General features: G+C 40.2%; 1 protein-coding gene across 14 annotated transcripts in view; it reads left to right on the top strand.

The window, feature by feature from the left end:
- The window catches only part of PATJ (PATJ crumbs cell polarity complex component), a 349,371-nt gene that overhangs the window by 283,428 nt on the left and 39,414 nt on the right, over positions 1-26,529 (top strand). For all 14 annotated transcript variants that reach the window (XM_036844784.1, XM_036844830.1, XM_036844805.1 and 11 more), the window contains 3 exons: positions 900-1,033; positions 20,021-20,104; positions 24,770-24,963. In XM_036844784.1, the coding sequence (XP_036700679.1) occupies positions 900-1,033; positions 20,021-20,104; positions 24,770-24,963 (412 nt within the window). The remainder of the gene's footprint in view (positions 1-899; positions 1,034-20,020; positions 20,105-24,769; positions 24,964-26,529) is intronic.

A 26,529-nucleotide genomic window follows, 5' to 3' on the forward strand; every position in this document is an offset into this window, starting at 1 on the left:
ATTAGCTGCAGCTGACCAGCAGATGGGGCCCTTTATTATCAGACCTTTACCAAATTCTATCACGGTGTAAGAATCAGTACTCATGATGATCAAGACTAGTTATCAAAAAAGATGACGTTCTCTAGAAACTATTATTTGTATAAGAGTCTCTTGAAACTAACATTTTGAATGTTTGGATTTTACAATGGGCTAGGTTTGACTAAAGATGCATATGTGTTAATATTTTTTTTCCCCCAGTTTTTAGAAAAACCCAGTCTAAAACAATGATTTTTAAAAGTAAAACAGCAATAACTCTTTTCACAAGCCTTTTCAGTTATGGACCCAGCAATTAATTCTACAGTGTTGTGTTTATAATACTTTTTTTTTTTTACTATGTATATATTTGGGGATCATTTTTAGGTGATGGTTATTTTCAGTTGTGTCATACTTTATTGATTAGATCCTTTATACATTTTAATTCATATGATATGCTCTAATTGAAAGTACTTAAGCACTATTTCTTAATTAGTATTTTATAACTGTAGCTCAGAATTTATACAAGTCTTTATTCTCATTATAACATATACCTATATGTACTTAATCATTTAATCAACTTAAATTTTTCCATACCGGTTTTCATGGTATATTTTAAGATTTAAAAAATTTCAAGTACAACTAGAATGGTTGATCGTGTGGGTTGGTGGTAGCTATTGTTTTAATCTCAAAAGTGTCATAGGAACGTCATGTTTCATCCCTGGGTGAATGGGCAGTAGTGACCCAGCTTTTCGCTTCATGGTGCTTCGGAGGAAAAGAGTGAAATGATAAACACATGTAAACGCTGCACTCCCCGAGCAGTGGAGTGTGCAAGCTGAGCTGCATCTCCTACTTGCCAGTCATTCTTGTGTTCAATCCTTCTCCAGGTGGTTTCCATGCTCCTGTGTCAGTGGACCCTGCCACGTGTCCCATTGTTCCTGGCCAGGAAATGATTATAGAAATATCCAAGGGGCGTTCAGGGCTTGGTCTCAGCATTGTGGGAGGAAAAGACACACCCTTGGTAAGTTTCTAGAAGTGAACTATATCCACTGGCACAGAGTTAGATGCTGAGCCTTATTATGGCCTTGGGTCACTTCTGTGGAAGACTTGGCTTTTTCATAGTACGTAAGTATATGAACTATTGTTATTATGATCATTATCATCATTATTATTTAGTGGACTGCTACATAAAAGTGTACATCAGTTACTCCACTCCCAAAATTTAGGCTTGGCTTTATTTTGACCATGTTCACGTGTACTCGTAATTTTTTTTTAATTGGTCTAGAATGTTAATTTTTACTTGGATGATGGATCTTTGATTATTCAGTATTTTGATTGTCACTGATCAACAGTGCCATTAAAATGTAAAACTTCCTGGGTTTTGATTTACAAAAATGTGATTAATCAATGTGCATGTATTACTTGAATAAGTAATACATGCACATTATTCAAAGTTAAACTGACACAGAGGTTATAAAGTGAACGGTAAATCTCCCTCCTATCCTTTTGCCCTAGCCTTGCCCTTCAACCCCACCCCCTATATCAACCAGGGCTTCCCCCTAGAGACAACCACTCTTACTAATGAATATGCTTTTAAATGAACATTTTGGTATTTCTTTTGCTCATTTTATTTGGTAAGAAGTAAATTGTATATGCCAGATTTACAGTTAAAACAAGTATAGTATCAGTAAAATAATTCTTTCCATTTTTGACAGGAATATAATGTTTCTGTGTTAGTACTGCTGGAGGGGGCAGGGAATCCTGTTCTATTTTTCTGTAATGAATATTAGTCCCCTAAGGCACTAGGCAACTCAAGAACAGCATAGGCTGCAGAAACCAGGGTCTTAATGCCTTCTACATGTTTCCTGGTCATGCTCCTTCTCTCTCCTGCTATCCGGAGTGATCTAGAGAATCCTATGTTTAGTTTGACCCTACTAGTGAGCCACCTGAACCTGAATGTGCTCAGAGGCTGGTGTTTATTTATTAAAGGATTTTATTTCCTTCAGCTCAATTAAAGTATTGTTAAAACTTTTCTCCAGGGTTCAGGATAATTTATTTCCTGAATTACTCTCGCTTGGCCTGTGCAGGCAGGAACTGCTGTGTGTAGCTTCCCGTGTGCACTGTGAAGTTTTCATCAGCTTGGGTGGAATTGGGAACACCTGGAGTTAGCCAGCTCAGCGGCCAGTTTTAGCTCCCAGCCCTTTCATGGGATTTTTGTCTCCTTAAGCCCCCAGAACTTTTCTACTTTTTTTTGTTGTCTGGCTTGGAATCCTCTCTGTTCAGCTTTTGTCATTGAGGAAAGGAGCAAACTCTTCCTGAGAAGCTTCCCTTCAAGTGATTTGGTCTAGGTTATATTTTCAAATTGTGTTTTTAATAATGCCCTCTAATTATATGTGATCTGGCCTTTGAACAGTTCATAGAATCGCTTCAGCCATCCAGCAAGCTCCTACTGTACCAGGAGGTAACACGCCACCAGTAGAGGACCAGACCAGTGTTACCCAGACCCACATGCATTCCGGCCTCTTAGACTCTCTCACCTCCCCTCAAACTGCTCTCTTCCTGCGCCACCTATCCGCCCATCAAGATTCTGTACCTCCTCCACCCCCCGCCCCACATCTTCCCTTGCTTCTCCAGCCTCCATGATCTCTCCTCAGCTGATCTGGGAGCTGATGGCTGACCATCCCTCTCTAGCGCTCAGCCATTCTTCCTCCCTACCCTTCCCAGCTGGGGCAGGTTCCTTAACCTCTCAGTCTATTTCCTGATCTATTAAAGGGGACTGTAATACCTTGTAGAGTTCCCAAGAGGATCAAAGAGATGACCTTAGCCTGGTGCCTAGTACATGGTAAGCAACTGCACATGACATGTGCCTTCTCCAAGCCTCAGTTTCCACACATACTAAGTAAGCCCAATAATCCCAACTCACTTGGTTGTGGTGAGGATCAGAGACTTTGTAAACAGTAGAAACTTTTATGTATATACATATATATCATTGCTCTACAAGGGCCATCGGGATAGTTTTCAGAGACTGCTGGTTGACCTTGAACATTAGAGATGTCTGCCTCCCATAGCCTGTTGCCTCGTTTTCCCAAAGAGATGTTCTTGAATAGTAAATAAATTGAATTTGTATAAAGTTCTATTTGAAATGAACCAGAGAAATTACGCTTTAAGGAAATTCTTCAGTGAATTCTTTCATAAAGAAAAAGTCACCCTCTGATTTATTTGTTGTAAATATAAGTCTCTTAATAACTGGTTAAAATAAGACAGCACTAGATTTCCCAGAGGGAATTGGAAGACTTTAATCAGCATGTCTGGCCTAGCTGAATGAGTTTGTTGACTGATTTTTTTTTTTTTCTTACATTGTTATCGATTTGATTTTTGCTTTGTGTGGGTTGGTTAGATGTGCTTGTCTGCTCTTGGGTCTTTAATACTGTGTACATTTGTGCTGCTGGCCACCAGCTTGAGGGCTTCCACTGCTTGACATCACCTTCTGCATCCTGGATGAGAGGCTGTTTGAGAAATACTGTGCTCTGCTTCTCTTGCTACCATGAGGCAGCCAAAAAAAATTCTTTAAGAGCGTCTTGAGGTTCATAATATATGGTTCTGCCTTTTGAGACTGCAAATCCCATTGTCCTTGGAAGGATAAGCACCACTTAAAAATGAGAAATGAGACACAGCTTTCATTTCCTAACCTCAGGTACCTCATCAAAAGCTGTAAGTTAGACTCACAAGTAACATATAGGCATGATATTTTGGTGAGGCCGAACAGAAGGTGGGTGGAAGGTGCTTTAACAAATAAAACCATTGTTTACCACAATGAGGGTCTTTCTTTTTTCCTTTCCCCCGCCGCCCGGCTCCAAATTCTGATATGGGACACATAGCCTAATTGACACTCCAGGTTACTTTATCCAATCAGGTCCTGGGAGTGCATCCAGCCAGCAGGAAGTTAGCAAAGACGAGAGCATATTAAAGGAAATCGTGGACAATGTTGAGATCCACTGACGGAAGCACCTTTGCATTTGTTTATTTGCATCCTGATATGCACCCTTATTTCAGCTCTGGTGCTGGGAAAGAGCACATTCTAAGGGCTGGTGACCCTTCTTAAGCATTGGCCCCAAACCCCACCCCACCTCCCCGCGCCCAGTTAGGGTTTCTGTGCCCTCTTTGTTGTGTGTCCAACAGATATTTTTTTGCCATCTTTAGAGGAATTAAGCCTCTGGGACTTGGTCTTGACACCACATCAGTTCTATCTGCTATAAATAGTTTCTCTGGATCCAAGAGGGAGATCTCACTTAGCATCTCATTGTATTTGCACCCAGTCATCTAAATAGACCTCTTAAAATACCAAGGTAATGCTGAGGGTGACCCCCTTGGGAAGGTTGAGGAGCACACCTGGACCCAATCCTCAATGACAACCTTTTCTTCTGTTGTTTTAACCATATGATGTGTCCCCAGGTCTGCTTTTGGTGAGTGTGGCTCCTCTGGTAGGAAGCATGCATTTGCTCAAAGGCTGCCCTTTGCTTAGTGCTGAGGATACAAAATTGAATGAAATAACCCTGCCCTTAAAGAGCTCACACACTCATTTAAGTTGATTCTACTGCCTTTAATGTTTGTGGTCTATATAGGGGATCAACCAATGAAAAATCCTAGCAGGGACTGTTAAAACAGGGAATTTCTCTGGAAAGTGGAATAAAGTAAATCTGTAGTATGAACTTTCTAGATTTAATTAATACAGGCTAGTTTTTATGTGTTTCTTGTAAGCAGGTGTCTTAGTCTGTTCAGGCTGCTGTAACAAAATACCACAGACTGAGTGGCTTACAAACAACAGAAATTTATTTCTCACAGTTCTGGAAGCTGGAAGTCCAAGATCAGGGTGCCAGCATGGTCAGATAAAGGCCCTCTTCTGGGTTGCAGGTTTCTTATATCCTTCCATGGTGAAAGGAGCAAGGGAGCTCTGCGGGGCCTCTTTTATAAGGGAACTCATCCCATTCATAAGGGCTTTGCCCTCATGACCTTATCACCTCTCAAAGACCCTGCCTCCTTTGAGGAGGGGCACTAGGATTTCAACAATTGAATTTGAGGGAGGCACACATCCAGGAAACCAGATAAGGCACATTACATAAAAGAGATCGTATATTAATTAATATTTTTAAAATTTCCTTCCATCCATCTATCTAGCCATCTTTTCATCCCGTCTCCCTCCCGCCCCCTTTTTGGTCTTGGAGTGGTAATTTGCATGAAATCCTGTGGCTCAGAAGACTTGACATATTCTGCCAAATGGAAGACCATGGACTCTTACCTCTTATGATGCTTGCATCATATTTCTTACACCTGTCCTGGAATCCCTCAATGCCCCCTTCTCAGAAATGTTTGCTTACTGACTAGAAGTTTTATTTGCATTGTCCTCAGAAGAACTAAAATATAGCTCTCCAGTGTCATTTATTGGGGTTATTTTATTATCAGCCTTGGGAATTCTAGAGAAGAGAAAGAAAAACTTAAATATTTTATTTAAGTGTATTGGCAGACTTGAACTGTTCTTGGGATTGAGCAAATGAAGTGAAGAAAGAATGAGGAAAGTTACTCCAGAACCCTCACTCTGCATCTTGCTTTCTCTGAGTACCATTGTCAAAGGTCCCAGACTATAGACAGTGTTTCTATTAAACCTAACAGGCAGCATGGCAGAGTAATGATGCTGATTCTGCAGTATCAGAATCCCAGATCTTTAACTGTGGTGGGACCTTGGACAAGAGACTTAACCCTTCTCAGTTAAATCTGCTTCTTCCTTTGTAAAACAGTGGTGATGACCAAATCTACCTCTTCAGGTTGGCATGGAGATTAATTAAGATAAAGAATATTAAGGACTTTTCCCAGTGCCTGTCTACACTGAGTTCAGTTATTATTAATTATTGTTAAACATTCGTCTTAAAGTAGATCCTTTGCTCCCTTCATCTGTGTGTCTTTAGTATGTTTCCTGTACATTGAGAAACATGACTCTGTTTCTAGATAATTAGCCATTTTTTTTTCAGCATCAAACTTAAAAAGTGATTCAGGTTCTGTTCTTAATACATAATTAATAAACATCATCTCATTTAACCTTCACAGCAATCCTATAGGAGAAGTAGTAGCATTATCCCCATTTTATAGGTGAGGAAACCGAGACACAGGTAAACCAGGTAACTTCTCCAAGGATACAATACTCGCAGTTGGTCCAGTTGGAGTTTAATTAGGCAGTCTGACTCAAAAGCCACACTGTTTGGGACCCTTTTCTAGCACTACCACTCTGTGTCGTCAACCTTCACCTGGAAAAGGGAGTTATCCATCTCACCCACCAGACCCTAAGCTCCTTGAGAACAGACCTGTTTATTTTGTATCTTTGGTACCCCATATAGAGCCTTGCACACTTAAAAATATGACTCTAACCAGCCTCATTGTACTCACTCTGAATTCCAGCCATGCCAGCCTTTTTCAGTTCCTTTAATGAGTCTTGTTCCCACCTGATGCAAAGCTTTTGCACATGCTGTTAGATCTGTCTGGAGTGCTTCTCTGACCGGTTTTAGCTATAGCTAGAGTATTCTGTTCATTTCTGGGCATAATTATGTGGTTGACAAGAACATTGTTGGAACCACGTTATCTCAAGAAGAATTGAACAGACTGGAAAAGGGAAGACCAGGAAGGACAGCAATGACTTTCTGCAAGCATGTAAGGTTATCTTCTTGTGGATGAAGGATGAGAACAATTCAGGTGCTCCCAAGGTGCCCAACGAAAAACAGGTTTCACATTATTTTAAGGAAGAACTTCCTAAACATCAGCTGACCAAAGATGGCATGAACTGCCTGGGGATAGTGAGTGCCCCACCTCAGGAAATATTTTGACAAAGGCAGGCAGCCACTCTGCAAGGATATTATTATTATTACACTTTGTTTTTTAATCAAGGAGCAACATTTACATTTATAAATCTCTTTTTCAAAATGATAGTATAAGAAAATTAATTCTCCTCCCACCCCCTTTGCATTCCTGTCTCACAAATTTCTTAAAACTTCAAAGTCCTGAGTTTTTTAAACTAGAGAATAAGGCATAATTATTGTTCTGTTGTTTTGTTTTAGGGAAGCTATTAATTGTTATCACTTTTGGAAAGGAAAGTTCATAAATAAAAGTCCTAGTTGCTATACTGGTATTCTTCTGGGTCCGGAGATGAGCTTATCTCTTTGCAAGAGGAATATAGTTAGACTAGGGCAATTGTTTTATCTTTATATTCTTGGTACCATCCTATTGTAAATGAGGTCAGTGGATTCCCTGGATAGATTGTAAAATTTAGATATTCGTAGTATTAAAAAGGCCTGGGAATGTCACATTCAGAATCTTGTCATTTATCTCCAAGTTGCACACCTGTAATTTTTTCACCACCTGATTTATTACCAGTTTAATTCATTCTTATTAAACAGAAGTTCTCTAGGGCAGGTGCATTAGCAAGAAGCATCAAGATAGAAGGACTCTCCCATTTGGACATTATGTGGCGAAGTTCTTCCATCTAGAAATTGACGTGAAGAATATCTGTCCTTTAGCTATAACCATGTGTCAGGTTCTGAAGTGACCTGATTTAACACTTCACCATGCTGCATACCATTGTTTAGCTGTTACAGCTTCTGACCATTTAACTGTAGGACTGTGGCAACTTAAAGCACTAGATATTTTTTAAAGTAAGCAGAGTAGAAAACTATTTTACATTTGATTAAGTGTTTTATCTTGCTGTTCTCCTTCAAATGAACTTTGCACAGTCTGTTTCATGAGGAGCGTGGTTTGCTTTGGCGTGTAAACCCCCAAAGCCAAGTTCCTTTTATTGTTATTGCTTAAGTCATATATTTTTATACAAAACATCTTATTACCTTAGTTTTATTTTAAATCAAAGCAGAGTTTGCAAAAAGTCTATGAATCACACTGAAAGAATGTTAACGAATAGTACCTCTGAATTTCCAGATTTGGGCATTTCTGATCTTAAAGGATATGACTGTAAGCAAAAATATTATGCAAGCTGAGTAAAATTTAGATAAATAAGTACCAGATGGAACTATAGGGACTTATAAACTATAATGCAAATATTATCCCATTTCCTTAAACCTATATTTCAGTATGAAAAATTATATTCATATTGATAAGTATCAACTTTTTGCTAAATCAGACTTGGCAAAGGAACTCCATTTTAAGTAAATATAAAACAGTCTCTTTTCTGAGCTTGAAGAGAAAGCTTTTCAAAGTCTTAAAATGTGAAACATTTTTATATATTCAGAGCAATTTTTTTTTTTTTTTTGGCCGCGTGGCTGCACACGGGCTTTCTCTAGTTGCGGCGAGCGGGAGCTACTCTTCGTTGTGGTGCGCCGGCTTCTCATTGTGGTGGCTTCTCTTGTTGTGGAACACGGGCTCTAGGCACGTGGGCTTCAGTAATTGTGGCACGTGGGCTCAGTAGTTGTGGCCCATGGGCTCTAGAGCACAGGATCAGTAGTTGTGGTGCATGGGCTTAGCTGCTCCGCGGCATGTGGGATCTTCCTGGACCAGGGCTCAAACCCGTGTCCCCTGCATTGGCAGGAGAATTCTTAACCACTGCGCCACCAGGGAAGCCCTCAGAGCAATTCTTATATTAGCTGTTTTATTGCTGTGATTTTCATTCCACATTTTAGTTACCTATAAATAGTGTGCAAGAATTTGCAATCCCTGAGTTTGAGTTTTAGGATAGCTTACCTAGTCCATTGCTTTGACACACACACACACACACAGATTGGTATTATTGCTTCCTGTGTAACTGATCATTTAATCCTTACTTTTTTTAAAAAATTAATTTATTTATCTTTGGCTGCGTTGGGTCTTTGTTGCTGCGCACGGGCTTTCCCTAATTGCAGCGAGTGGGGGCTACTCTTCGTTGGGGTGCGCGGGCTTCTCATTGGGGTGGCTTGTCTTTGTTGAGGAGCACAGGCTCTAGGCGTATGGGCTTCAGTAGTTGTGGCTCACGGGCTCTAGAGCGCAGGCTCAGTAGTTGTGGCGCATGGGCTTAGTTGCTCCGCGGCATGTGGGATCTTCTCAGACCAGGGCTCGAACCCATGTCCCCTGCATTGGCAGGCGGATTCCTAACCACTGCGCCACCAGGGAAGTCCCTAATCCTTACTTTTACTTTTATGTCAAAAGAGCCTCTATGTCTATTGCTGATTTAATGCTTATTTATGTTATCTATAGTTTATTACGTGAGAATATTTCAGTATTCCAAAATTATAGGTACTGAACACGGTGATCCATTTTCCTTCTCCTTGAAGGGTTTGGTAGGTGCAAGTCTTCACACCCTACCCCAAGCATATTAGAATAGATGAATAAATTGAGATTAGGATATATATAGACTCTTTGTTTCTTTTGTAGCAGAGTTTTATGGGGACTAATTGAAGTCTTGACTGTGTTCTGAGATTCTTAGAAAATCTGTGTTGTGAACTCTATTTAAAAGGGAGCAGAATAGAGAATCCAGATTTTAAAAACTGTGATTCCAAGTATGATAGATAAGTTCTTTTGGCTCTTGCTGACTTCCCTTCTATAACTATAGCCCCTTCAGGTTTTCTGAACAGAAACAATTATATATTCAATCTATGAAGTTGGCAAGCAAAACTACATCAATTTGATAAATACTATACTTCTTCTTAAGTAATAATGTTATTGTATTCATGCTGGGAAAGCAGTACATTAAATGTACTCCAAATTACAAAATTGTTAAATGAGAAAAAAAATCATCTTAGAACAAAGGAAATAAGATAATTATTGACTACATTCTGCCTTGGGTCCTGCATGTTCTTATGAAATATTGAAAGTAACCTCTTAACCTTTTGCTTCTTATGAATCGATGAGGGTATGCCAAATACTTTTTGCATCAAAGAAGGGAAAAAAAAGTTCTTGGTCTGAAAGTAGGGAAGATTAGCTACTTTGCAACTTGTCTTGGATCATCTTTGCATTTTACCTTTGTAATTGGTTCAAAAAATATAGATCCACAAAACACATTGAGTATAAACATAATAACACATGCCACAGCATAAGAAAAATGCATTAATTCTTCCCACCCTGGGTTAATCAACCCACTGCCTCAGTGTACCAAGGATAGCCGAGAGCTGCCTTTGTCCACATGAGTCCTGCCATCTCTATTACAGATAGCATATGTCTGCATTTCTACCTTTTCAGCTTTCACATTAGGTTTCCCAGTTTTGTTGTAGTGAAGTAACACCAGGGAAAAGCAACAGGAGGAAGTACAGTCAGTTCTTCTTATTCATGGTAATTATGTTCTATAAAGTTGCAGCAAACACTGAATTAGTGAATACTAAACCATTGCTTCTAGAGGAAAGACGGGGTTAGATTCCTCCTCCAAACCTCTGGTCACAACATTTTTAACCGATGAGAAATATATAACCTTGTTTTATATGTGTTTCTGATTAAAGATACTTTATTCAGTACATATTGTTAATTCATTAACATTGAATGGCCAACAGCTCTATAACTCATAATCGAATGAAGGTTGTCTAACACATGTAATTTCTCGGTAAGGCACATGATAGCATAAAAATGTGAAACATGTGGCACTAAGAAGACCCTTTAAGGGAAGCTTGTTTCCAGTATGAGAGCTGAAACAAGAAAGCATAATGTTACCTTGTTCTACCTCAGCTAGGAACAAGTGAATCAAGCAACTCAAATTTTTCACCACTCTGCTCATGTCCTCAAATTACCATGAATGCACCAAGAGCATTGATTTGGGGAAGCAGGGGAATTTGCAAATACGGAATCCACAAACAATATGTTTCAACTTGATTGAAACAGAAGAATCAAAATATTTGGGAACAGGACTCTTGTAGTCTGGTTTACATCTTGTTGGCATTTGGATGGTCCATTGGACTTAGCCCTGAACAGTCCATGACTTGAGAAAAAATAACCTAAAATATCCTTGTTGTGTAATCTTTCTTGAAAAGAAGCAATCAGTTATATTGTAGGATCAGCATTTTAACAGGAAAATTAGAAATTAAAAAAATGGACCAAGACTGGTGTCATTCATCCTTAGAGTTGTGAATTTTGATCACTCTGACATATATGTATTCCTTCCTTTATGTGCCAGATGTGCCTCTTAAACCTTAGACATATATGTATTGGGAGCCCTCGTTAGCAGTTGTTTAACATCTCTTTGGCTGACACTTTGTTTGACATTACATATATAATCTTATTTCATCCTCAAACTCTAACAGGTAGGATTTCTGAGCTCTGTTTTACAGAGACAGAAACACTGGTTCAGACAGGTTAATTAACTTAATAGAAATATCACAAACCTATGATAAGTGGCAGAGCTAAAATCTGAACACAGTTTTATGTGGCCATAGCCAGTACCATTCCCACCATGTGTTGCTGCCTTCCATTGTTGACGGGCTGGAAGATTCCTCTGGCTGACTTGATAAAGTCTGTAGTAGATTAAAATTGACCATAAATTTTGTGCGGCTTTTTCAGATTCCTCGAATCTGAGCTGACCCATTGACTTGCTTTGACCAATAGTAGTGAAAGTGGCATTGTGTGGCTTCAAGAGGCCTTACAGCTTAGCTCTTGTCCTGTTGAAATACTGCCACCTTGAGAACAAGCCGGGAGTGGTCTCCTGGAGGATGACATACACCATACGGAGAGAGCACTTGGAGGGAGAGGGACCCAGCCATCCCAGCTGAGGCCCCCACCAACCTAACTGCAACCTCACAGGAGAGCCCAACTGACACAACGTAGAGCGCAAGAACTGCCCCGCTGAGCCCAGCCCAAAGCGCCACCCTACAGAATTATGAACAAACAAATGGTTAGCTTTCGTTTTAAGCCACTACGTTTTGCAGCAAAAGATAACTAATACAGTCCGACCCAGCCCCCATATCTTTCTGATCTCTCTTAGCCTATGAGAGTTGCGATTCTTCTGGTCTGTCATTTAGAAGGAGGTCTTGGGCTTCCCTGGTGGCACAGTGGTTAGGAACCCGCCTGACAATGCAGAGGACACGGGTTCGAGCCCTGGTCTGGGAAGATCCCACATGCTGCGGAGCAACTAAGCCCGTGTGCCACAACTCCTGAGCCTGCGCTCTAGAGCCTGCGAGCCACAACTACTGAACCCGTGTGCCACAACTACTGAAGCCCGCGTGCCTAGAGCTCGTGCTCCACAACGAGAGAAGCCACTGAAATGAGAACCCCACACACCGCAATGAAGAGTAGCCCCCACTCACCACAACTAGAGAAAGCCCACGCAGGAACGAAGACCTAAGGCAGCCAAAGATAAATAAGTAAAATAAATTAAAAAAAAAATAGAAGGAGGTCTTATTCCTAGGCAGGGCCTAAGCATGTGTAAAACAGAGGCTTTCTCTGCTTTGCTCTGCACACGGTATGGGGTCATCAAGGTCTAAAGTTTCGAAGCTAGAATGACTTTAGAAGTCACATAGTTCAGCTCTGTGCTTTACTGATGATGATAAGTATCATGAACAAAGGGGTTCATGCAGAACCACTTGCAGAATTGGCTACTGCAGAGCTGTCAGAAAATTTACCTCCTCTCACTCCTAGTTCTGGGTCCTTCTTCCACACCCTACTGCCTTTTTTTTTTTAAAACCACTTTTTGCATCAAAGTGCAAATCACATTCTAATTGAAATGTAATAGGGAAGCTAGGTTTTTTTTTTTTAAGTATTTTTTATTTATTTATTTATTTATTTATGGCTGTGTTGGGTCTTCATTTCTGTGCGAGGACTTTCTCTAGTTGTGGCAAGCGGGGGCCACTCTTCATTGCGGTCCGCGGGCCTCTCACTATCGCGGCCTCTCTTGTTGCGGAGCACAGGCTCAAGACGCGCAGGCTCAGTAATTATGTCTCACGGGCCCAGTTGCTCCGCGGCATGTGGGATCTTCCCAGACCAGGGCTCGAACCTGTGTCCCCTGCATTGGCAGGCAGATTCTCAACCACGGCGCCACCAGGGAAGCCCGGAAGCTAGGTTTTTAAAGATGTGGTCACAAAGGATTTGGGATAGAACAAAAAACATATTCTAAGACACTCCTCCATTTATTTATATAAATACAGTTTGGAGCCCTTCAACTTTGCTAAAAGTGAGATACACTTTAGCAGTTGTAACCCACACTTTCTTTTTAAACTGTCTAATGGCAGTAGACATCACAAATCAGTAACTTAATACATCTACATGTGTTTTTCAGCGTAGAGTTGAATGTAGTTTTGGTTTGCACATTTTACTACCCCCACTGTATTATCACCTCTCATTGGTTTGGCTTTCCTGCTGAGAAAGTGGTCTACTGTATAGAAGACATGTCTGTATGATTTCTGAGCAGTGACAGCCATAGAGGGGAACTTCATTAAATGACGTTTAAAAGTAGCATTAATCCTGTAAGGCTGCAGATCTGAACCACAGTTTCTTCCACAGGGACAAAAAATGCCCATTTTATATATAACATTTTAAATTCTTCTTTTAGTCCTCATAGGTCTTTCTTGTTAGGAGGGATTTTTTTTCCTGTAAAGCAGGAAAAAAGGATGTAACACTCTTTTTGCAACATCAGTAAATATGTTTTCCACCTAAATGTGAAATTTAATGTGAAACTTTTATGTGGTTAAAATGTCCCTTATGAGTGGGTGTGGGGGCTTTTATGAGTATGACAAAAATTGGATTTAATTCCAGAGCAATCCAAATTAAGTAAAATGTGCCTTCAAGCAGTAAAATTAAGCCATATATACATAGTCCTTTATAATAATGTCTATTATACAATTCTTTATCAAAGTTTTGCCCTAAAATGCTTGTTAAAACAATCCACTGAATATCTAGAAATGAAAACTATAAAATCTCTTTCTATGGAAATAGTTCACCCACACTGCTTATTGGTATCCTTCGGTCCACAGGAGATCCTTAGTTAATTTTTCTAACACATGGCTTCTTTAAGTGTTATAAGCCTATTGTGACAGCAATAAAATTTCCTTTTGCTGAATGATTGGTGTGTTTATGAGTTACTTTATCTACTTGTTGGCAGCTTGAACAGTAAAGAAAATGGTGATTGATGGGCTAAAGTGTCTGATGACTCTGACACTGTCTAAGGATACATTACCATGTGTTGTGAAATGCTTTTCCAGCAATTCAGAGTTTAAATCCCCCTGGAGGTGTTTGTGATTTTTGTGGGGCTCCATGATAATTAATCCCTCATACTTGGCCTTTTAAAATTGCTCTCCAAGCTAAAGTAAATCCTCTGGAAATTCAGATGGATTTAATATCCATGTGTGATGAGTATTTTGGTTGTATATCACTTTTACCATCAGAAACTTGTTTGGGTTAGGGTAAGATTATGACATACTAACCCTGCCAGCTTCCTCTTTCTGGGTCATTTTGATGCCTTTTTCTATCTCCAGCGAATTTCTTGATGATCATTTAGCAAACATTTATTGAGTAGGATACATGAGCAAACACGTATCCTGCTCAGCACCAGGATACAAGGAGGAGTTGGGAACAGTTCCTGTCTGGAAGGGTTCCACTGAGGGCAGGAGGTGGTATAGGAGCTAGATCCATGAACAAGCTATCGTGATACTGTGAGTTCAATAATGCTAAGATATAGTAGTGACCCACAGACAGGTTGATCCACTCTACCAGGGAAGAGAGTCAAAGAAGGTTTCATAGAAGAGGTGATGCTTACCTGGCTCCAGTAGAATTTCATGAAACAAAGTAGGTAGCAGATAAAAGAAGGCACGACCTTCAAGTATTTGGTGCCCTTACTACTTTCCAAATATAGATATATAGACTAACTCTGTAAAAATACACAAGAAACTTAATACTGTATGTTTCTGATTAGGGAAATTGAGTGAAGGACAGGCGCTGGTGAGAAACTTCTCAGTGTATACTGTTTTGAGTCTAATACAATATGCATATTTTATCTATATTTTAAAATAAATAAATACTTATTCTTTTAGGAATGGGGACATTAAGACAGTGGTTCCTTAAACAATATGATGAATTGGCTAGCCAGCTACTTCTTCCTGACTCTGTTTTTTTTTACTGTTGTCCTTAATTGTGGAATAAAGAAATTTTTTTTCAAGTTAAACATGTTTCAGATATAGACTGGTGAGGGAGAAGTTTTTAAGCAGAAGATTTTCCTACATCTCTGAAATCCTGCCTTACCCTTCTGCTTAGGGAAAACCCATTGTTTGAGAAACTCTCCAACTCACTGGTCAAATTCTTCTCTGGCTCTAGAGTTGGCAAGTCAAATGAGTAATTTAGAGTTTCTAGGGGACACTATTGGTCTTACCTCAGGCAGTAGGTAAACAGACCATCTTACTCAAATTCCTATTGTCCCAGTGAAAGTCACACAACTACCAAGAGGAAATTACTTTTTTATTATATGTCAGTCTTGTTCATCTATAAATGATTCTCCGGTCTGCCATTAGGAGAAATTAATCTGTTTTCTTGGATTGAACACTTTTTATTTTAAACATCAATTTATCACTTGTATATAATGTTGTTCTATTTCTGCTCCTGTAGAAAAAAATCATTCAGTGAATCATATGGGTACACAGAAAGAGGACTGAAAAGGTGAAAGGAAGGAAAGAAGGAGATAAGAATAACAAGTGGAATTAAGAAAGACTTTATGTCGGGTGGGGAGAGGGCCTCCCCATCATGCTTTGTGTCGTGCAAACCCCTAATCATGTACCAACACTAGCAACTGAGACCCATAGATCATCACCCCACCTCTATAGCCTAAGGCTTCAATTTTTACTTCAACTGTTGTCTGTTCACTGTCTATAAAATGATCGGCTCATGCCCTCAAGGTTTTTGCTGTGGAGCTGAGGAGACAGTATTTCAACAGAATTGATGCCATATGGAAAATCCCAAGTTTTATTTTGCATTTGTCTTTATACAAGTGCAAAATAAAATATTTAAAGCAGATGAGAAGCTTGCAATAGTGATAGGAACACAGGCTTTGGTGTTAAACAGCCCCAAGCTGGAATTTCATCTTTTCTACTTAGTAGCTGCAAAGACCTGGTCAAATCTGACCCTTCTGAACCTCCTTTTCCCTAACTGTACATAAGACTAATAACACTGAACTTGCTTAGTTGTTATGAGGACTAAATGGCACAATGGGAAGTATGTGGCCTCTTTGGCACAGAGATGTTAAATAAGTGAGATGTTATTGCTTCCTTACTATGTGCTGGCATTGTACATGAAGCTTTATGTGTAGATAATATTGTTAGAACCATATAAAGATGAGGAAGCTGAGAGGTTAACAGTCTTCCCATGGCCAGAAGTAGCAGGGCCAGGATTTGGACTGAGAAGTCTGACTCCAGAAGCCTAGCTCATAATCATTTGTCTCTACAGCCTTTGTTCAGCATAAGCCAGCAACCTACCCACAGGGAAATGACTAACAGATTGCTTCTAGAAGAGATGCGTTTTAAAAGAAGTCATTGGTACTGGTAGACAGAGTCACTGAGTTATCCAGGGTGGAGTGTTATTTAAATACACAAAGATATGAAGGTGGGAGGGAGTTGGTGGAGGAGAAGGCACTCAAAACTGTGCCAACAAGCAGCTTTTTTAAAAAAAGATTTATTATTTATTTCTTTATTTAATTTATTTTTGGCTGCGTTGGGTCTTAGTTGCCACGCGTGGGATCTTCGTTGGGGCACGCGGGATCTTTCCTTGCGGCATGCGGGCTCTTCGTTATCATGCGCGAGCTCTTCACTGTGGTGCGCGAGTTTCTCTCTAGTTGTGGCATACAGGTTTTCTCTTCTCTAGTTGTGGTGTGCAGGCTCCAGGGTATGTGGGCTCTGTAGTTTATGGCACGTGGGCTCTAGTTGAGGCATGTATGCTCAGTAGTTGTGGCACGCAGGCTTAGTTGCCCTGCGGCATGTGGGATCTTCGTTCCCCGACCAGGGATCGAACCGGCCTCCCCTGCGTTGTAAGGCGGATTCTTTATTACTGGACCACCAGGGAAGTCCCTAACAAGCAGCTTTGCTTGAATAAATAGCTCAAGAGCATTAAAATTAGGAGGATACAATGAGCAGATGAGAATCATGTGTATAATCAACTCCAAATTTTTATTTGAAATAATAAAGGTCAGTCTTTCATCAATGACCCACTATTTCATCTAATCTCAATTTTTTTCAAAGCAAGAAAGAAGTAAAATTTTAATATAGCCTCGTCAAATAGATGTCTAAAATATCCCAAACCAGTGTCTATTTTACTATTCTGTTCTACTATGAACTATATAAGTTTTGAAAAATAAATCTTTTTTCTTTTCCCATTTCACCAGCCCACATTTCTAATTTGGTCCCTACCTCGCACCTCTGTCACCCCCAGTTAATGCAACTGGCCAGAACCACAGTTTCATAGAGCACTTTGGGCACACGAGGGCACATGGTAAGAAATGTGACCTTTTTCTATTGACAGGTCAGAGTGCCTCACATTTTCTTGTATTTTCACTGATGACTTTAAGAGAAACCACAACTGTAGTCGAGTAAAAGGAAAGAAAGAAATGGAGTTTTCCATCTAGAAAGACTCATGGACCACAAACAGATCATTGGCAGTGAATTCAGCATTTATTTGAGCCTATTAACGGTATATTTATTTTATGTATGATAGTTCATTGAGCACCCAGAAAGTATCTAAGAGTTTTGGATTCAGGCTACTTTTACTGATTAAAAACTCCAGTGGGTCTTTTTCTTCCCTTTGAATATGAACGAAGAGAAATTTCCCATTTGACTTTTGTAATGTTCCAAGATCAAAGGAGTTTATGCTGAAAATTCAGCTCTGTCAAAGCTATGTGTAGCATAAGTTCAGTCTGACTCTCCCAAATCCAGTGAAAATGGGGCGTTTGGCCACCAAGCTTTGAAACCCAGCATTACAGAGGGTGTAACCAGGAGCTTGCATTAATTTCTCCCTGAACTAGCTTCATGAAAATGGCCCTTAGTGTCACCTTGGCAGTGTTGTTGGGATCGCCTGAAGCCACTGACCCAGCAAATTTCCTTGAAATCATTCCCCTGAAACAGTGCAGAGAAACAGACTCTTGGCAGTATAAATGCTCCCTGGGTCTGGAAATTTCATAAGTCAGAGTTAAAACAAAGAATGGTCTAAAATCTGTTGCTGGTACAGAATCTGAAATGTAAATTGTCTGGATCAAGGAACCTTTCCCGGCTCTTCGGGGCTGCCTCTCTAATTGCTATAATAATAAAGAATGTTTTCAGAACTGTGTGGTGATAAAATGAAAGCATTTATTATTGGGGAGATATTTGGAATCCAGATGGGTCATCTGGTTAAAGACCTCTGATTTTCTTTGGTTGCTTCTCTACTAGAGCATTTGTACAGGAAACTTTGTTTTTGAAAAGTGGGTTTGGTTTGGAAGTCTTTACCTATCTTATATTTTTGTAAGAAATATTTCATTTATTTACTTCAAGTCAATTTAATTCTAATTCTGAGACTCCACGCTTCTGGACTGAGGTGGAATCAACCTCAGTCATTTTGGAGGTCCATTGGCTCTCAGGGTTCTGGTTCTGTCACAAAGCTCCCCAACGCTGGGGCCCCTGTGGTCACTGTCATCAGTCCACCCTGGTAATCACCAAGCCTGTGCTTACCCAGGCCTGCATGATCTCTTCATGTCTGGAAGTCCTGCCGCTTCCAGGCCCCAATGCTTGGGACTCAGGACTTCTTTCAAGGTGGGATCCATTACACCTGTAGGCCGCAGCCCTTGACCACTGTCTGCAGGGTCTTGCAACCTGTGTGTGGGCTGGAGGGGCAGGGAATGGGAGGGCACTGGGCAGTGCAGGGCTCAAATCCTCACTTCTCAGGGACCCACAGATCTCTGTTTCTAGTCTCCATTTAAAAGCGCTTTTCCTCTCCAGTGGCCTGCCAAGACACCTATCACCTCCATTAACCACCGTCATTTCCGTGCCCTTCAGTTTTATAAGCAGCAGAAAGAACCAATGACTTCTGGTTGCTTCAGTTTTCAGCTCCACAAAAATCCCTGAGGCAAGGGATTTCAAAGCTTGACTTCTTGCTCAGCATTGGGGGAGGCGGGAGGTGGGGGGGGAGGAAAATTGTATGAACGTACACAATTGAATATTTTTAAAGTAGTCTCACCAAAACATATAAATAATTAGGTGTACAGGAGTAAATTATTTGGAGGGATCCTGAGGAAACTGTTGGTGGTGGTTGTCTCTGGGGAGTAGGACTAAGGGCGGGTACAGGAGGCAGTCTCTTTGCATGGTCTACTACACCCTGTGGTTTTGCTTGAGTCCTTTATATTGGTACTTGTTATTTTCATGATGATAAAAAATTTAAAATTATTAAGTCAAAGAAGAACAAAAATTTTTAGTTCAGTAACCACGAAACACTTTCCTCAACCAAACCTTACCTACCTTTACTACTGTCCTGCTTCTATGGCTCAGAATCCTGAGTTCAGGAGTTAATTTGCCCAAGATTACACAATGGCAGAGTCAGGATTTGAAACCACAGTGTCTTACACTTAGGTCTATGAATGCCCTTTCCCCTACTCCATGCTCTGTCCTCCAGGGCCAGTTCATTCCCCTAAGTTCTTATCTTTCATTGCCCAAGTAATGAGGCCTGAAAAAACCCCTTCATCAGGCCACACTTCTATGCCAAATCCTTGAATACCAATAAATACCTGAAAACATGTTTCAAAATATACCATAAAATGTAACTAAGAATGAGACATCGTTCACCTCAAGTTTATACACAGCAGCAGTGTACACAGTTAACAGGAAAACACATGGGGGAAGTTTAACTTGAAATATTAGGCAAAACCAGTCCTAAAAGAATGAAATAATAAACTTAGGAAAAATTGATTATACCTCTCAATATACCAAAACTGTGTATTTTGTTTAGGTCAAATAAAATATGACTTTATTAACAAATAGCAAATTGTGGGTTGCTGCCTATGGTTTGGTTGTTGGCTTAAGGAAGCATTTATGGTTGTTAAAAATTAATAAGAATTTGTTTTTTATAGGATGCTATAGTTATCCATGAAGTCTATGAAGAAGGGGCAGCAGCCCGAGATGGAAGACTTTGGGCTGGTGACCAGATATTAGAGGTATGTGATTATGAATTCTATTTTATACCAGCAAATATGGTTCCTTTAGTGACCTTGATCCACAGTCAGTTTACCTATTCACTGTCTTCTACTCAACTATATCCTTATTATTTCTTTCCCAGTGTAACAAAACATGTACTTTATTCTTTTTTCTTTTTTTGATGTACATCAAATAACTGTCATTAGAATCATGACAGATTACCAACCTAAATCTGTCTGTGAAAACTTTCTTTAATTAAAGGGGAAAGTACAACTAAAGGTTCTATAATCAAATGAAACTGTATAGTATTGCAATTTGATTTTTTTGCCTCTCCACCTTACTAAATTCCCTTCTAAAAAACACATACGTATACACACACACATAAACATGCACACCTGATATTTTAAAAGACTTTATTGCAGCTTTAAGTATTATTATTTTCTTATCCCTAATAAGTATATTTATGTCAAATGGAGGTCCACGCCATGGTACCTTTGTTTCCTAGCTGATGAAAACGTAGAATCTTCTTCCTTTAGGTGGTATATGGTACTTATTAAAAATTGAAATGCTTAACTTGCCTCTTTTAAAAGGACTCTCATTTAGCAAAGGTGTTAAAGCCTTTTAAAAAGAGCCAACGCAGGCAGTGTCTGAACTAGGAAACGGATGAATGGAAAGTCAATGCCAGGCATTCTGGTAGGTGGAACTAAAGAGCTTTTTCAATGGTGTGAAACCTTTAGGCAACATTTATTTCTTTCATTGGATGAATTTAATTGAATAGTTAACATTTTATGGTGGGCATGTGCATTTTTGCTTTGCAGCTTTAATGTAGCACATTATGAATGACATCATAGAATTTTATTTTTCCCTTTGGTGGTTCAAGTCTGCCTCCCAAGATGAAACCAGAGTTATAATTAAAGGTAGAAAACATAGGCAAGAAGGGGTTAAAGGAGAGGCCAAGCTGAGTTCAAATGAAATTCAGGGCAAGTTATAGGGTTTCTCTGCAGGCCTTTACTGTGCTTCATCATTGGATTAGGACATATTCCCAGTGCATTCATTAAGGTGCAAGTGTATGAGGTTAGAAAAATAAATGTAGCCTCTTTGGGAATTGACTTGACTGTTTTAGCATACAACACCATTTTTTAGTGGTCAGGAGTTTTGAGGGGGTTTTTTTCCTCCCTAGATTTTCTAATTAACTGGTGCTATCATAATTGGCTTTATAGAGGAATAGATTGAATATTCAGAAGAGTACAGATGCATACATGTCTTGATAGTTAACATAATTTGTAAGCCCACAAATTTTTCTGTAATGGACACGTGGAACTAAATCTAATATGTGCATTTCTTGTTTATGGCGATGGTTGCACAGGTATAAATTCACATAAATTCACAGTATAAATCTTTAAATATGTAGTGTTTATTTTATAGCAGTTATACCTCAATAAAAGAAAAAATTTTAATTTATCTATCTGTATTGAATAGACCCTCAGCTGTAGCTGCTGTCTTCCATAAAATATATTCGTGTATAAGTGAACACTCAGGACAGATAAGCATGAAGAAAGCAAATTTGTTTTAACTGCAAGGAGAATTTGAAAGGTCAACTAAACCATTTCCTGGCATCTGGCCGAATTTATTACCCAGTGTGGATGGATGGTCTACACTTCTCATTAAAGATAGCCAGACAGGCTCTTCTCTCACCCCAGACAGGATCTTGTCCACAAAAGCATACTGTGTGTTTAGTTAAGAAATGTAGCTCTCAGGTTGGTCAAGGAACATGTTTCCCTTCTAAGCGGCTTTAGGTTCCACATTGGAACTTGTTCCAGTTGTGGCTGTTGTGTAATGCATAATGCATAATGAGGCATAGTCAGCCTGGGGCCTGCAGGTTGCCTCGAGAAGAAGACAGGCCAGCTTTGGTGATACATTTTGAGACTGTACTTTTTCCAAACAATGGCTTTTCAGCTCATGAGAGTCCTCTGCATGGTGCAGGCTGGCCTTCCATGGTTTTATACTATCCTCATGTTAAATGAGGACACGCCAGGTTTTGCTTACAAAGATATAGTCAAATAATTTTTTAGCCTGGTAAGATTTATGATTCTGTGATTAACATGGACTGTCTTCTTTCTGGTTCTTTTTTAAGTTTCAGTCCCTCCTCTTACCCTACACCTATTCCCATTATCCCTGTCTATTTTTGTGCAAGTGGGAGCAGAAAGAGTAGAGGGCTAATGCCTGGTTTTCCCTGGGGGGGGTAAAATAATGAGGAACTGCTGCCCTAGTTTGGTTATTCTTTCCTTCCAAAGCAGCAGTTCACCCATTTCCCCGAATGCCTGTCCTCCCCAAGGGACATGATATACTCCCATTGACAACTGGGGCTCCCTATGGCCCTTCTCAAATAGGGAACCCTGCTATTACCACTCCTACCCCTCTACAATCAATGTTCTAAATAATGCATCTGGTGCTTATGTAAGACACTTAAGGTAATACATCACTGCACAATATTCTAGCCACACAGCAATATTCCTCTTACAGTTATTGGTGCATTTAATGGTGTCTCTTGATAAGCAGAGGAGAAAATGAAAACTGTGAACTTGGAACAGATCACTTTGATTTGAGCAGACATCTTGATGCTGGCATTTAGTGTGAATTGCTTTTGTAATATTAGAGTTAATGACAATGCTTTTAATTAAAAGCATAATTGTTAGGGCCTTTCAAAGGGTATTTTAGAGGCTTAGAGGATTCACCTTCAATCACGGAGGTAACTTTTTTTCAGTTGAGTAGCAGAAGTGGTCTTGTGTGCCATCTATTGGAATACAGGAAAATAATCAGCTCAGACCACATTTTCTGGAGACATTCTTTTCCCCTTTGTCTGTGGGTTTACCTCACAAACAGTGAAAGTGCATTCGTGGGCCTGAAGTGCATTCGTGGGCCTAAAGTAACAGTGAATGCTGGCACTGAGAAAATACAGCCCTGACTGCAGTTACTTCAATTCCTTTTAAAACTACCAATTCCTAACTTCTGTCAAGCTTAACTGTATGCCAAGCCCTGTGCCAAATGTACTACAGGGTTTATTTCATTTAATCCTCACAACACTACATGGATATTATGATTATTGTTATTATTATTATCTCCAATTTGTGGAAGACAGAGTTGAAGCTGGCCTTGAGTAATCTATGTAAGGTTTCACATAGTAAGTTAAAATCAGCCCTCAAACCGAATTCCATCTATATCCAAAACCCCTGCTTAAACACTGTTATTCTGGGTGTAGTTAATCTAAGTGAGTTCCCAGACCCACCAAGATATACCAGAAAAGAAAAAGCAGCTTGAAAATTAGGCTTTTAAACAATTTCTTGACTCATAGCGTCAGCTTTAAATAATAGCTCAGAAGTCACCACCTCCAAGAAGGGCTCATTCTTCTCTTCTCCCTTCTCTGTAACCATTCTTTATGCATGAGTCCTGAGTCTTTGGAATGTTAGAACTGGAAGAGCCTTAGACCAGCCCCTCATTGTACAGATGAAGGAATGGAGGTCCAGAGGTAGGCTTGACCTGCCCAGGACACACAGGGATGGACCAAAACACAGACTGAAACCAATATCTTGAGAGAACTCTGTCATCCACCTGGCCATGGCCTGGGCCCATCCTTCCCTTGGTTTGGCTCTTTTCCTAGCTGGGACCTTGAAGAAGTGACCCATGAGTCCCTTCATTTGAGCCTGGGCTACTCTGCCTCTTAATTTCTCCGTTGTGTCAAATTGAGTTACCAACATCAATACTTGATTTTTGCTGTGGCAGGGAGCTCCAAAAACCCATTCTAAGAATAAGATGAGGCAGCATGGTATAGAGACTAAGGGTGGAAAGATAATCTGGGTTCAAATGGTGGCTCCTCCGTGTACTAGCTTTGTAACCTTGGTCAAGTCACTTTAACCTCTCCATGCTTCAGTTTCCTCATCTGTAAAATGGTAATAGTATCAGAGAGTTAGTGTAAGATTGAATGAGGAAATTCTCATAAAGGGCTAATACACAAGCATTTATTAAGTAAATAAATAAGTTGGCTATGATTGCCATTTAACAGACAAGGAAATGGAAGCTCACAGAGGTTACATGACTTGCCAAAATTCACATGATTTTCTAGAAGCGGGGCCATGGTTTTACTCAGTGCTGTTTCCAGTATAGTCTGCTGTCTAATGCATGGTCCTGTCTGTGCTCACTCAGATACAGATTCAAATGAGTGGACTTCAGGGAGTCTTTGACACTGTCAGAAATACCAGTCCCTCATTGCCTTCTGGCCTGTTCTGAAGTAGTCATGATGTTAGCAATTAAGAGTGAGGATGTCAAATTCAATCAGCAAACTGAGTCCAAAAAATGCTGACCAAATGCTAATGTTTATTTCCCCTTTGACCTCAATTAAATGAGCCAAGTAGTCCCTGCTGTCTCATGTTGAGTTCACAGTAAAGTTCACACCCACCTAAAATTGCATTATCATGTGTACTAACCCACCCTCTATGCTCATTTGGGGTGGGGGAGTGTAAGGATTACGTCCTTTGTATCTGAAGCAGCTATGACTGCTAGTGGTCACTCCCTGTGTGCTTTGGGAATGGCTGGACATTTCTGGAGGTTTTTCACTGGTTGGGTCAAGGAGCTCCCCCAGACAGAGAGGCCTCTGCTGGCCAGCCCATCTTGGATGCCCGTCGTTCCAGGTTAATGGGATTGACCTGCGGAGCGCCAGCCACGAAGAAGCCATCACAGCCCTGAGGCAGACCCCCCAGAAGGTGCGACTGGTGGTATATAGAGACGAGGCGCACTACAGAGATGAGGAGAACTTAGAGATTTTCCCCGTGGATCTGCAGAAGAAGGCTGGCCGAGGACTGGGCCTGAGCATCGTTGGGAAGCGGTAAGGAAACGCTGTGAAGGTCAGGATTGATTGGCCTCATTCCTTCAGAGTTTTAAGGGCTAAAGCCTATAAACACTGAAAGATAAAGCTTAGTGTAAACTAATGATATGATTTCTAAAATTAACATTTTTATGAATACTTGAATGAGATAGGTCATGTTTCTGAGCAAGATCTTAGCCCAAAAATGAGTCATATAAAGATAGAACTCTAAGCCCAGTTGACCCAGACTGTTCAGACTTTTATCCCCATGGAGAGTAAGAACAGAGTTTCCAAGGTTCTTTCAACTTGGAGTCACTTAGATCTGAGGCTTGCAGGGGTTAATTAAAGCAACCACACCCAAGAAACAGCTGATATCAAGAAAGAGATTTATATATACAATGTTGGGTTAGGAAAATTGCTTTGCCATAGAGTACCATGTTAATTTCATACTCAGTTAACTTAAACTAGTTGAGTAGTTCCTGAGACCAGCTGAGTTGACATAGTCGATAGGCATAGATTCTTCATGACTATAGTTTTCTATTAAGACAGATGTCCCCAAAATAATAGCTTGCAGCAAAAATGTAGGTAGATCCTCGTGGCTAGGCTACTCTTTTGAAATCTATGCTGCTTACCCGTGTGATAGGAATTGCAGTAATTACTCCAGAATAATATTAACAGGTTAGAGAAGTAAGTAAAATTTTGAAACTGCAATTCTAGCTTCCACAGTTTACTGGCTTTAGATATCTAGTGTGCATTTATTCCAACAGGGCTGCAGGATTTTCATGTGACACCCCAATATAGCCTTAAATGGCATCAAACATATTCTTAGGAAGAATTGAAGTTGGTTTTATATATCTTGTGTCATGTACCCTCACAGACCTCTGATGACTAGCCTAGTGGGTTTTTTCCAGCAGTCCAAGCTGTTATTAAGATACTAGCTACCATTTTTGAGCACTGATTTTTGCGCCACGTACTGTGCTCTCATGATCTCTTTTTTACTTCAGCACCATAAAACCATCAATTTGGAAATGCATTACGAAACAAAAGAGCTGAGACTCATATTTCTAAGCAAACTCAGTGGACATCTGGGTACAGAGCAACTGACAGAGCCCATGTTGAAGTTTGCTTTCTTGCTGTGATGCATACACGTGCCTGGAGAGATTCCATTTAGAGTAATGGTTTTTCCTTTATTGTCTCGTAGTGGATTGATGAAATAATCTTCATACAACACCAGCATTTTAGATTGAGTTTGTAAGGAACATTTATATTCCTTAGCACAAAAGTTTTCATTATAAAAGATAAGATGTAGGGACTTCCCTGGTGGCACAGTGGTTAAGAATCTGCCTGCTAATGCAGGGAACACAGGTTCAAGCCCTGGTCCGGGAAGATCCCACATGCCATGGCCTGTGCACCACAACTACTGAGTCTGCGCTCTAGAGCCTGCGAGCCACAACTACTGAGCCTGCGTGCCAAAACTACTGAAGCCTGTGTGCTTAGAACCTGAGCTCCGCAACAAGAGAAGCCACTGCAATGAGAAGCCCGCGCACTGCAACGAAGAGTAGCCCCCGCTCACCGCAACTAGAGAAA

This window comes from Balaenoptera musculus, chromosome 1 (assembly GCF_009873245.2).
Source record: "Balaenoptera musculus isolate JJ_BM4_2016_0621 chromosome 1, mBalMus1.pri.v3, whole genome shotgun sequence".
Taxonomy (NCBI): Eukaryota; Metazoa; Chordata; class Mammalia; order Artiodactyla; family Balaenopteridae; genus Balaenoptera; species Balaenoptera musculus.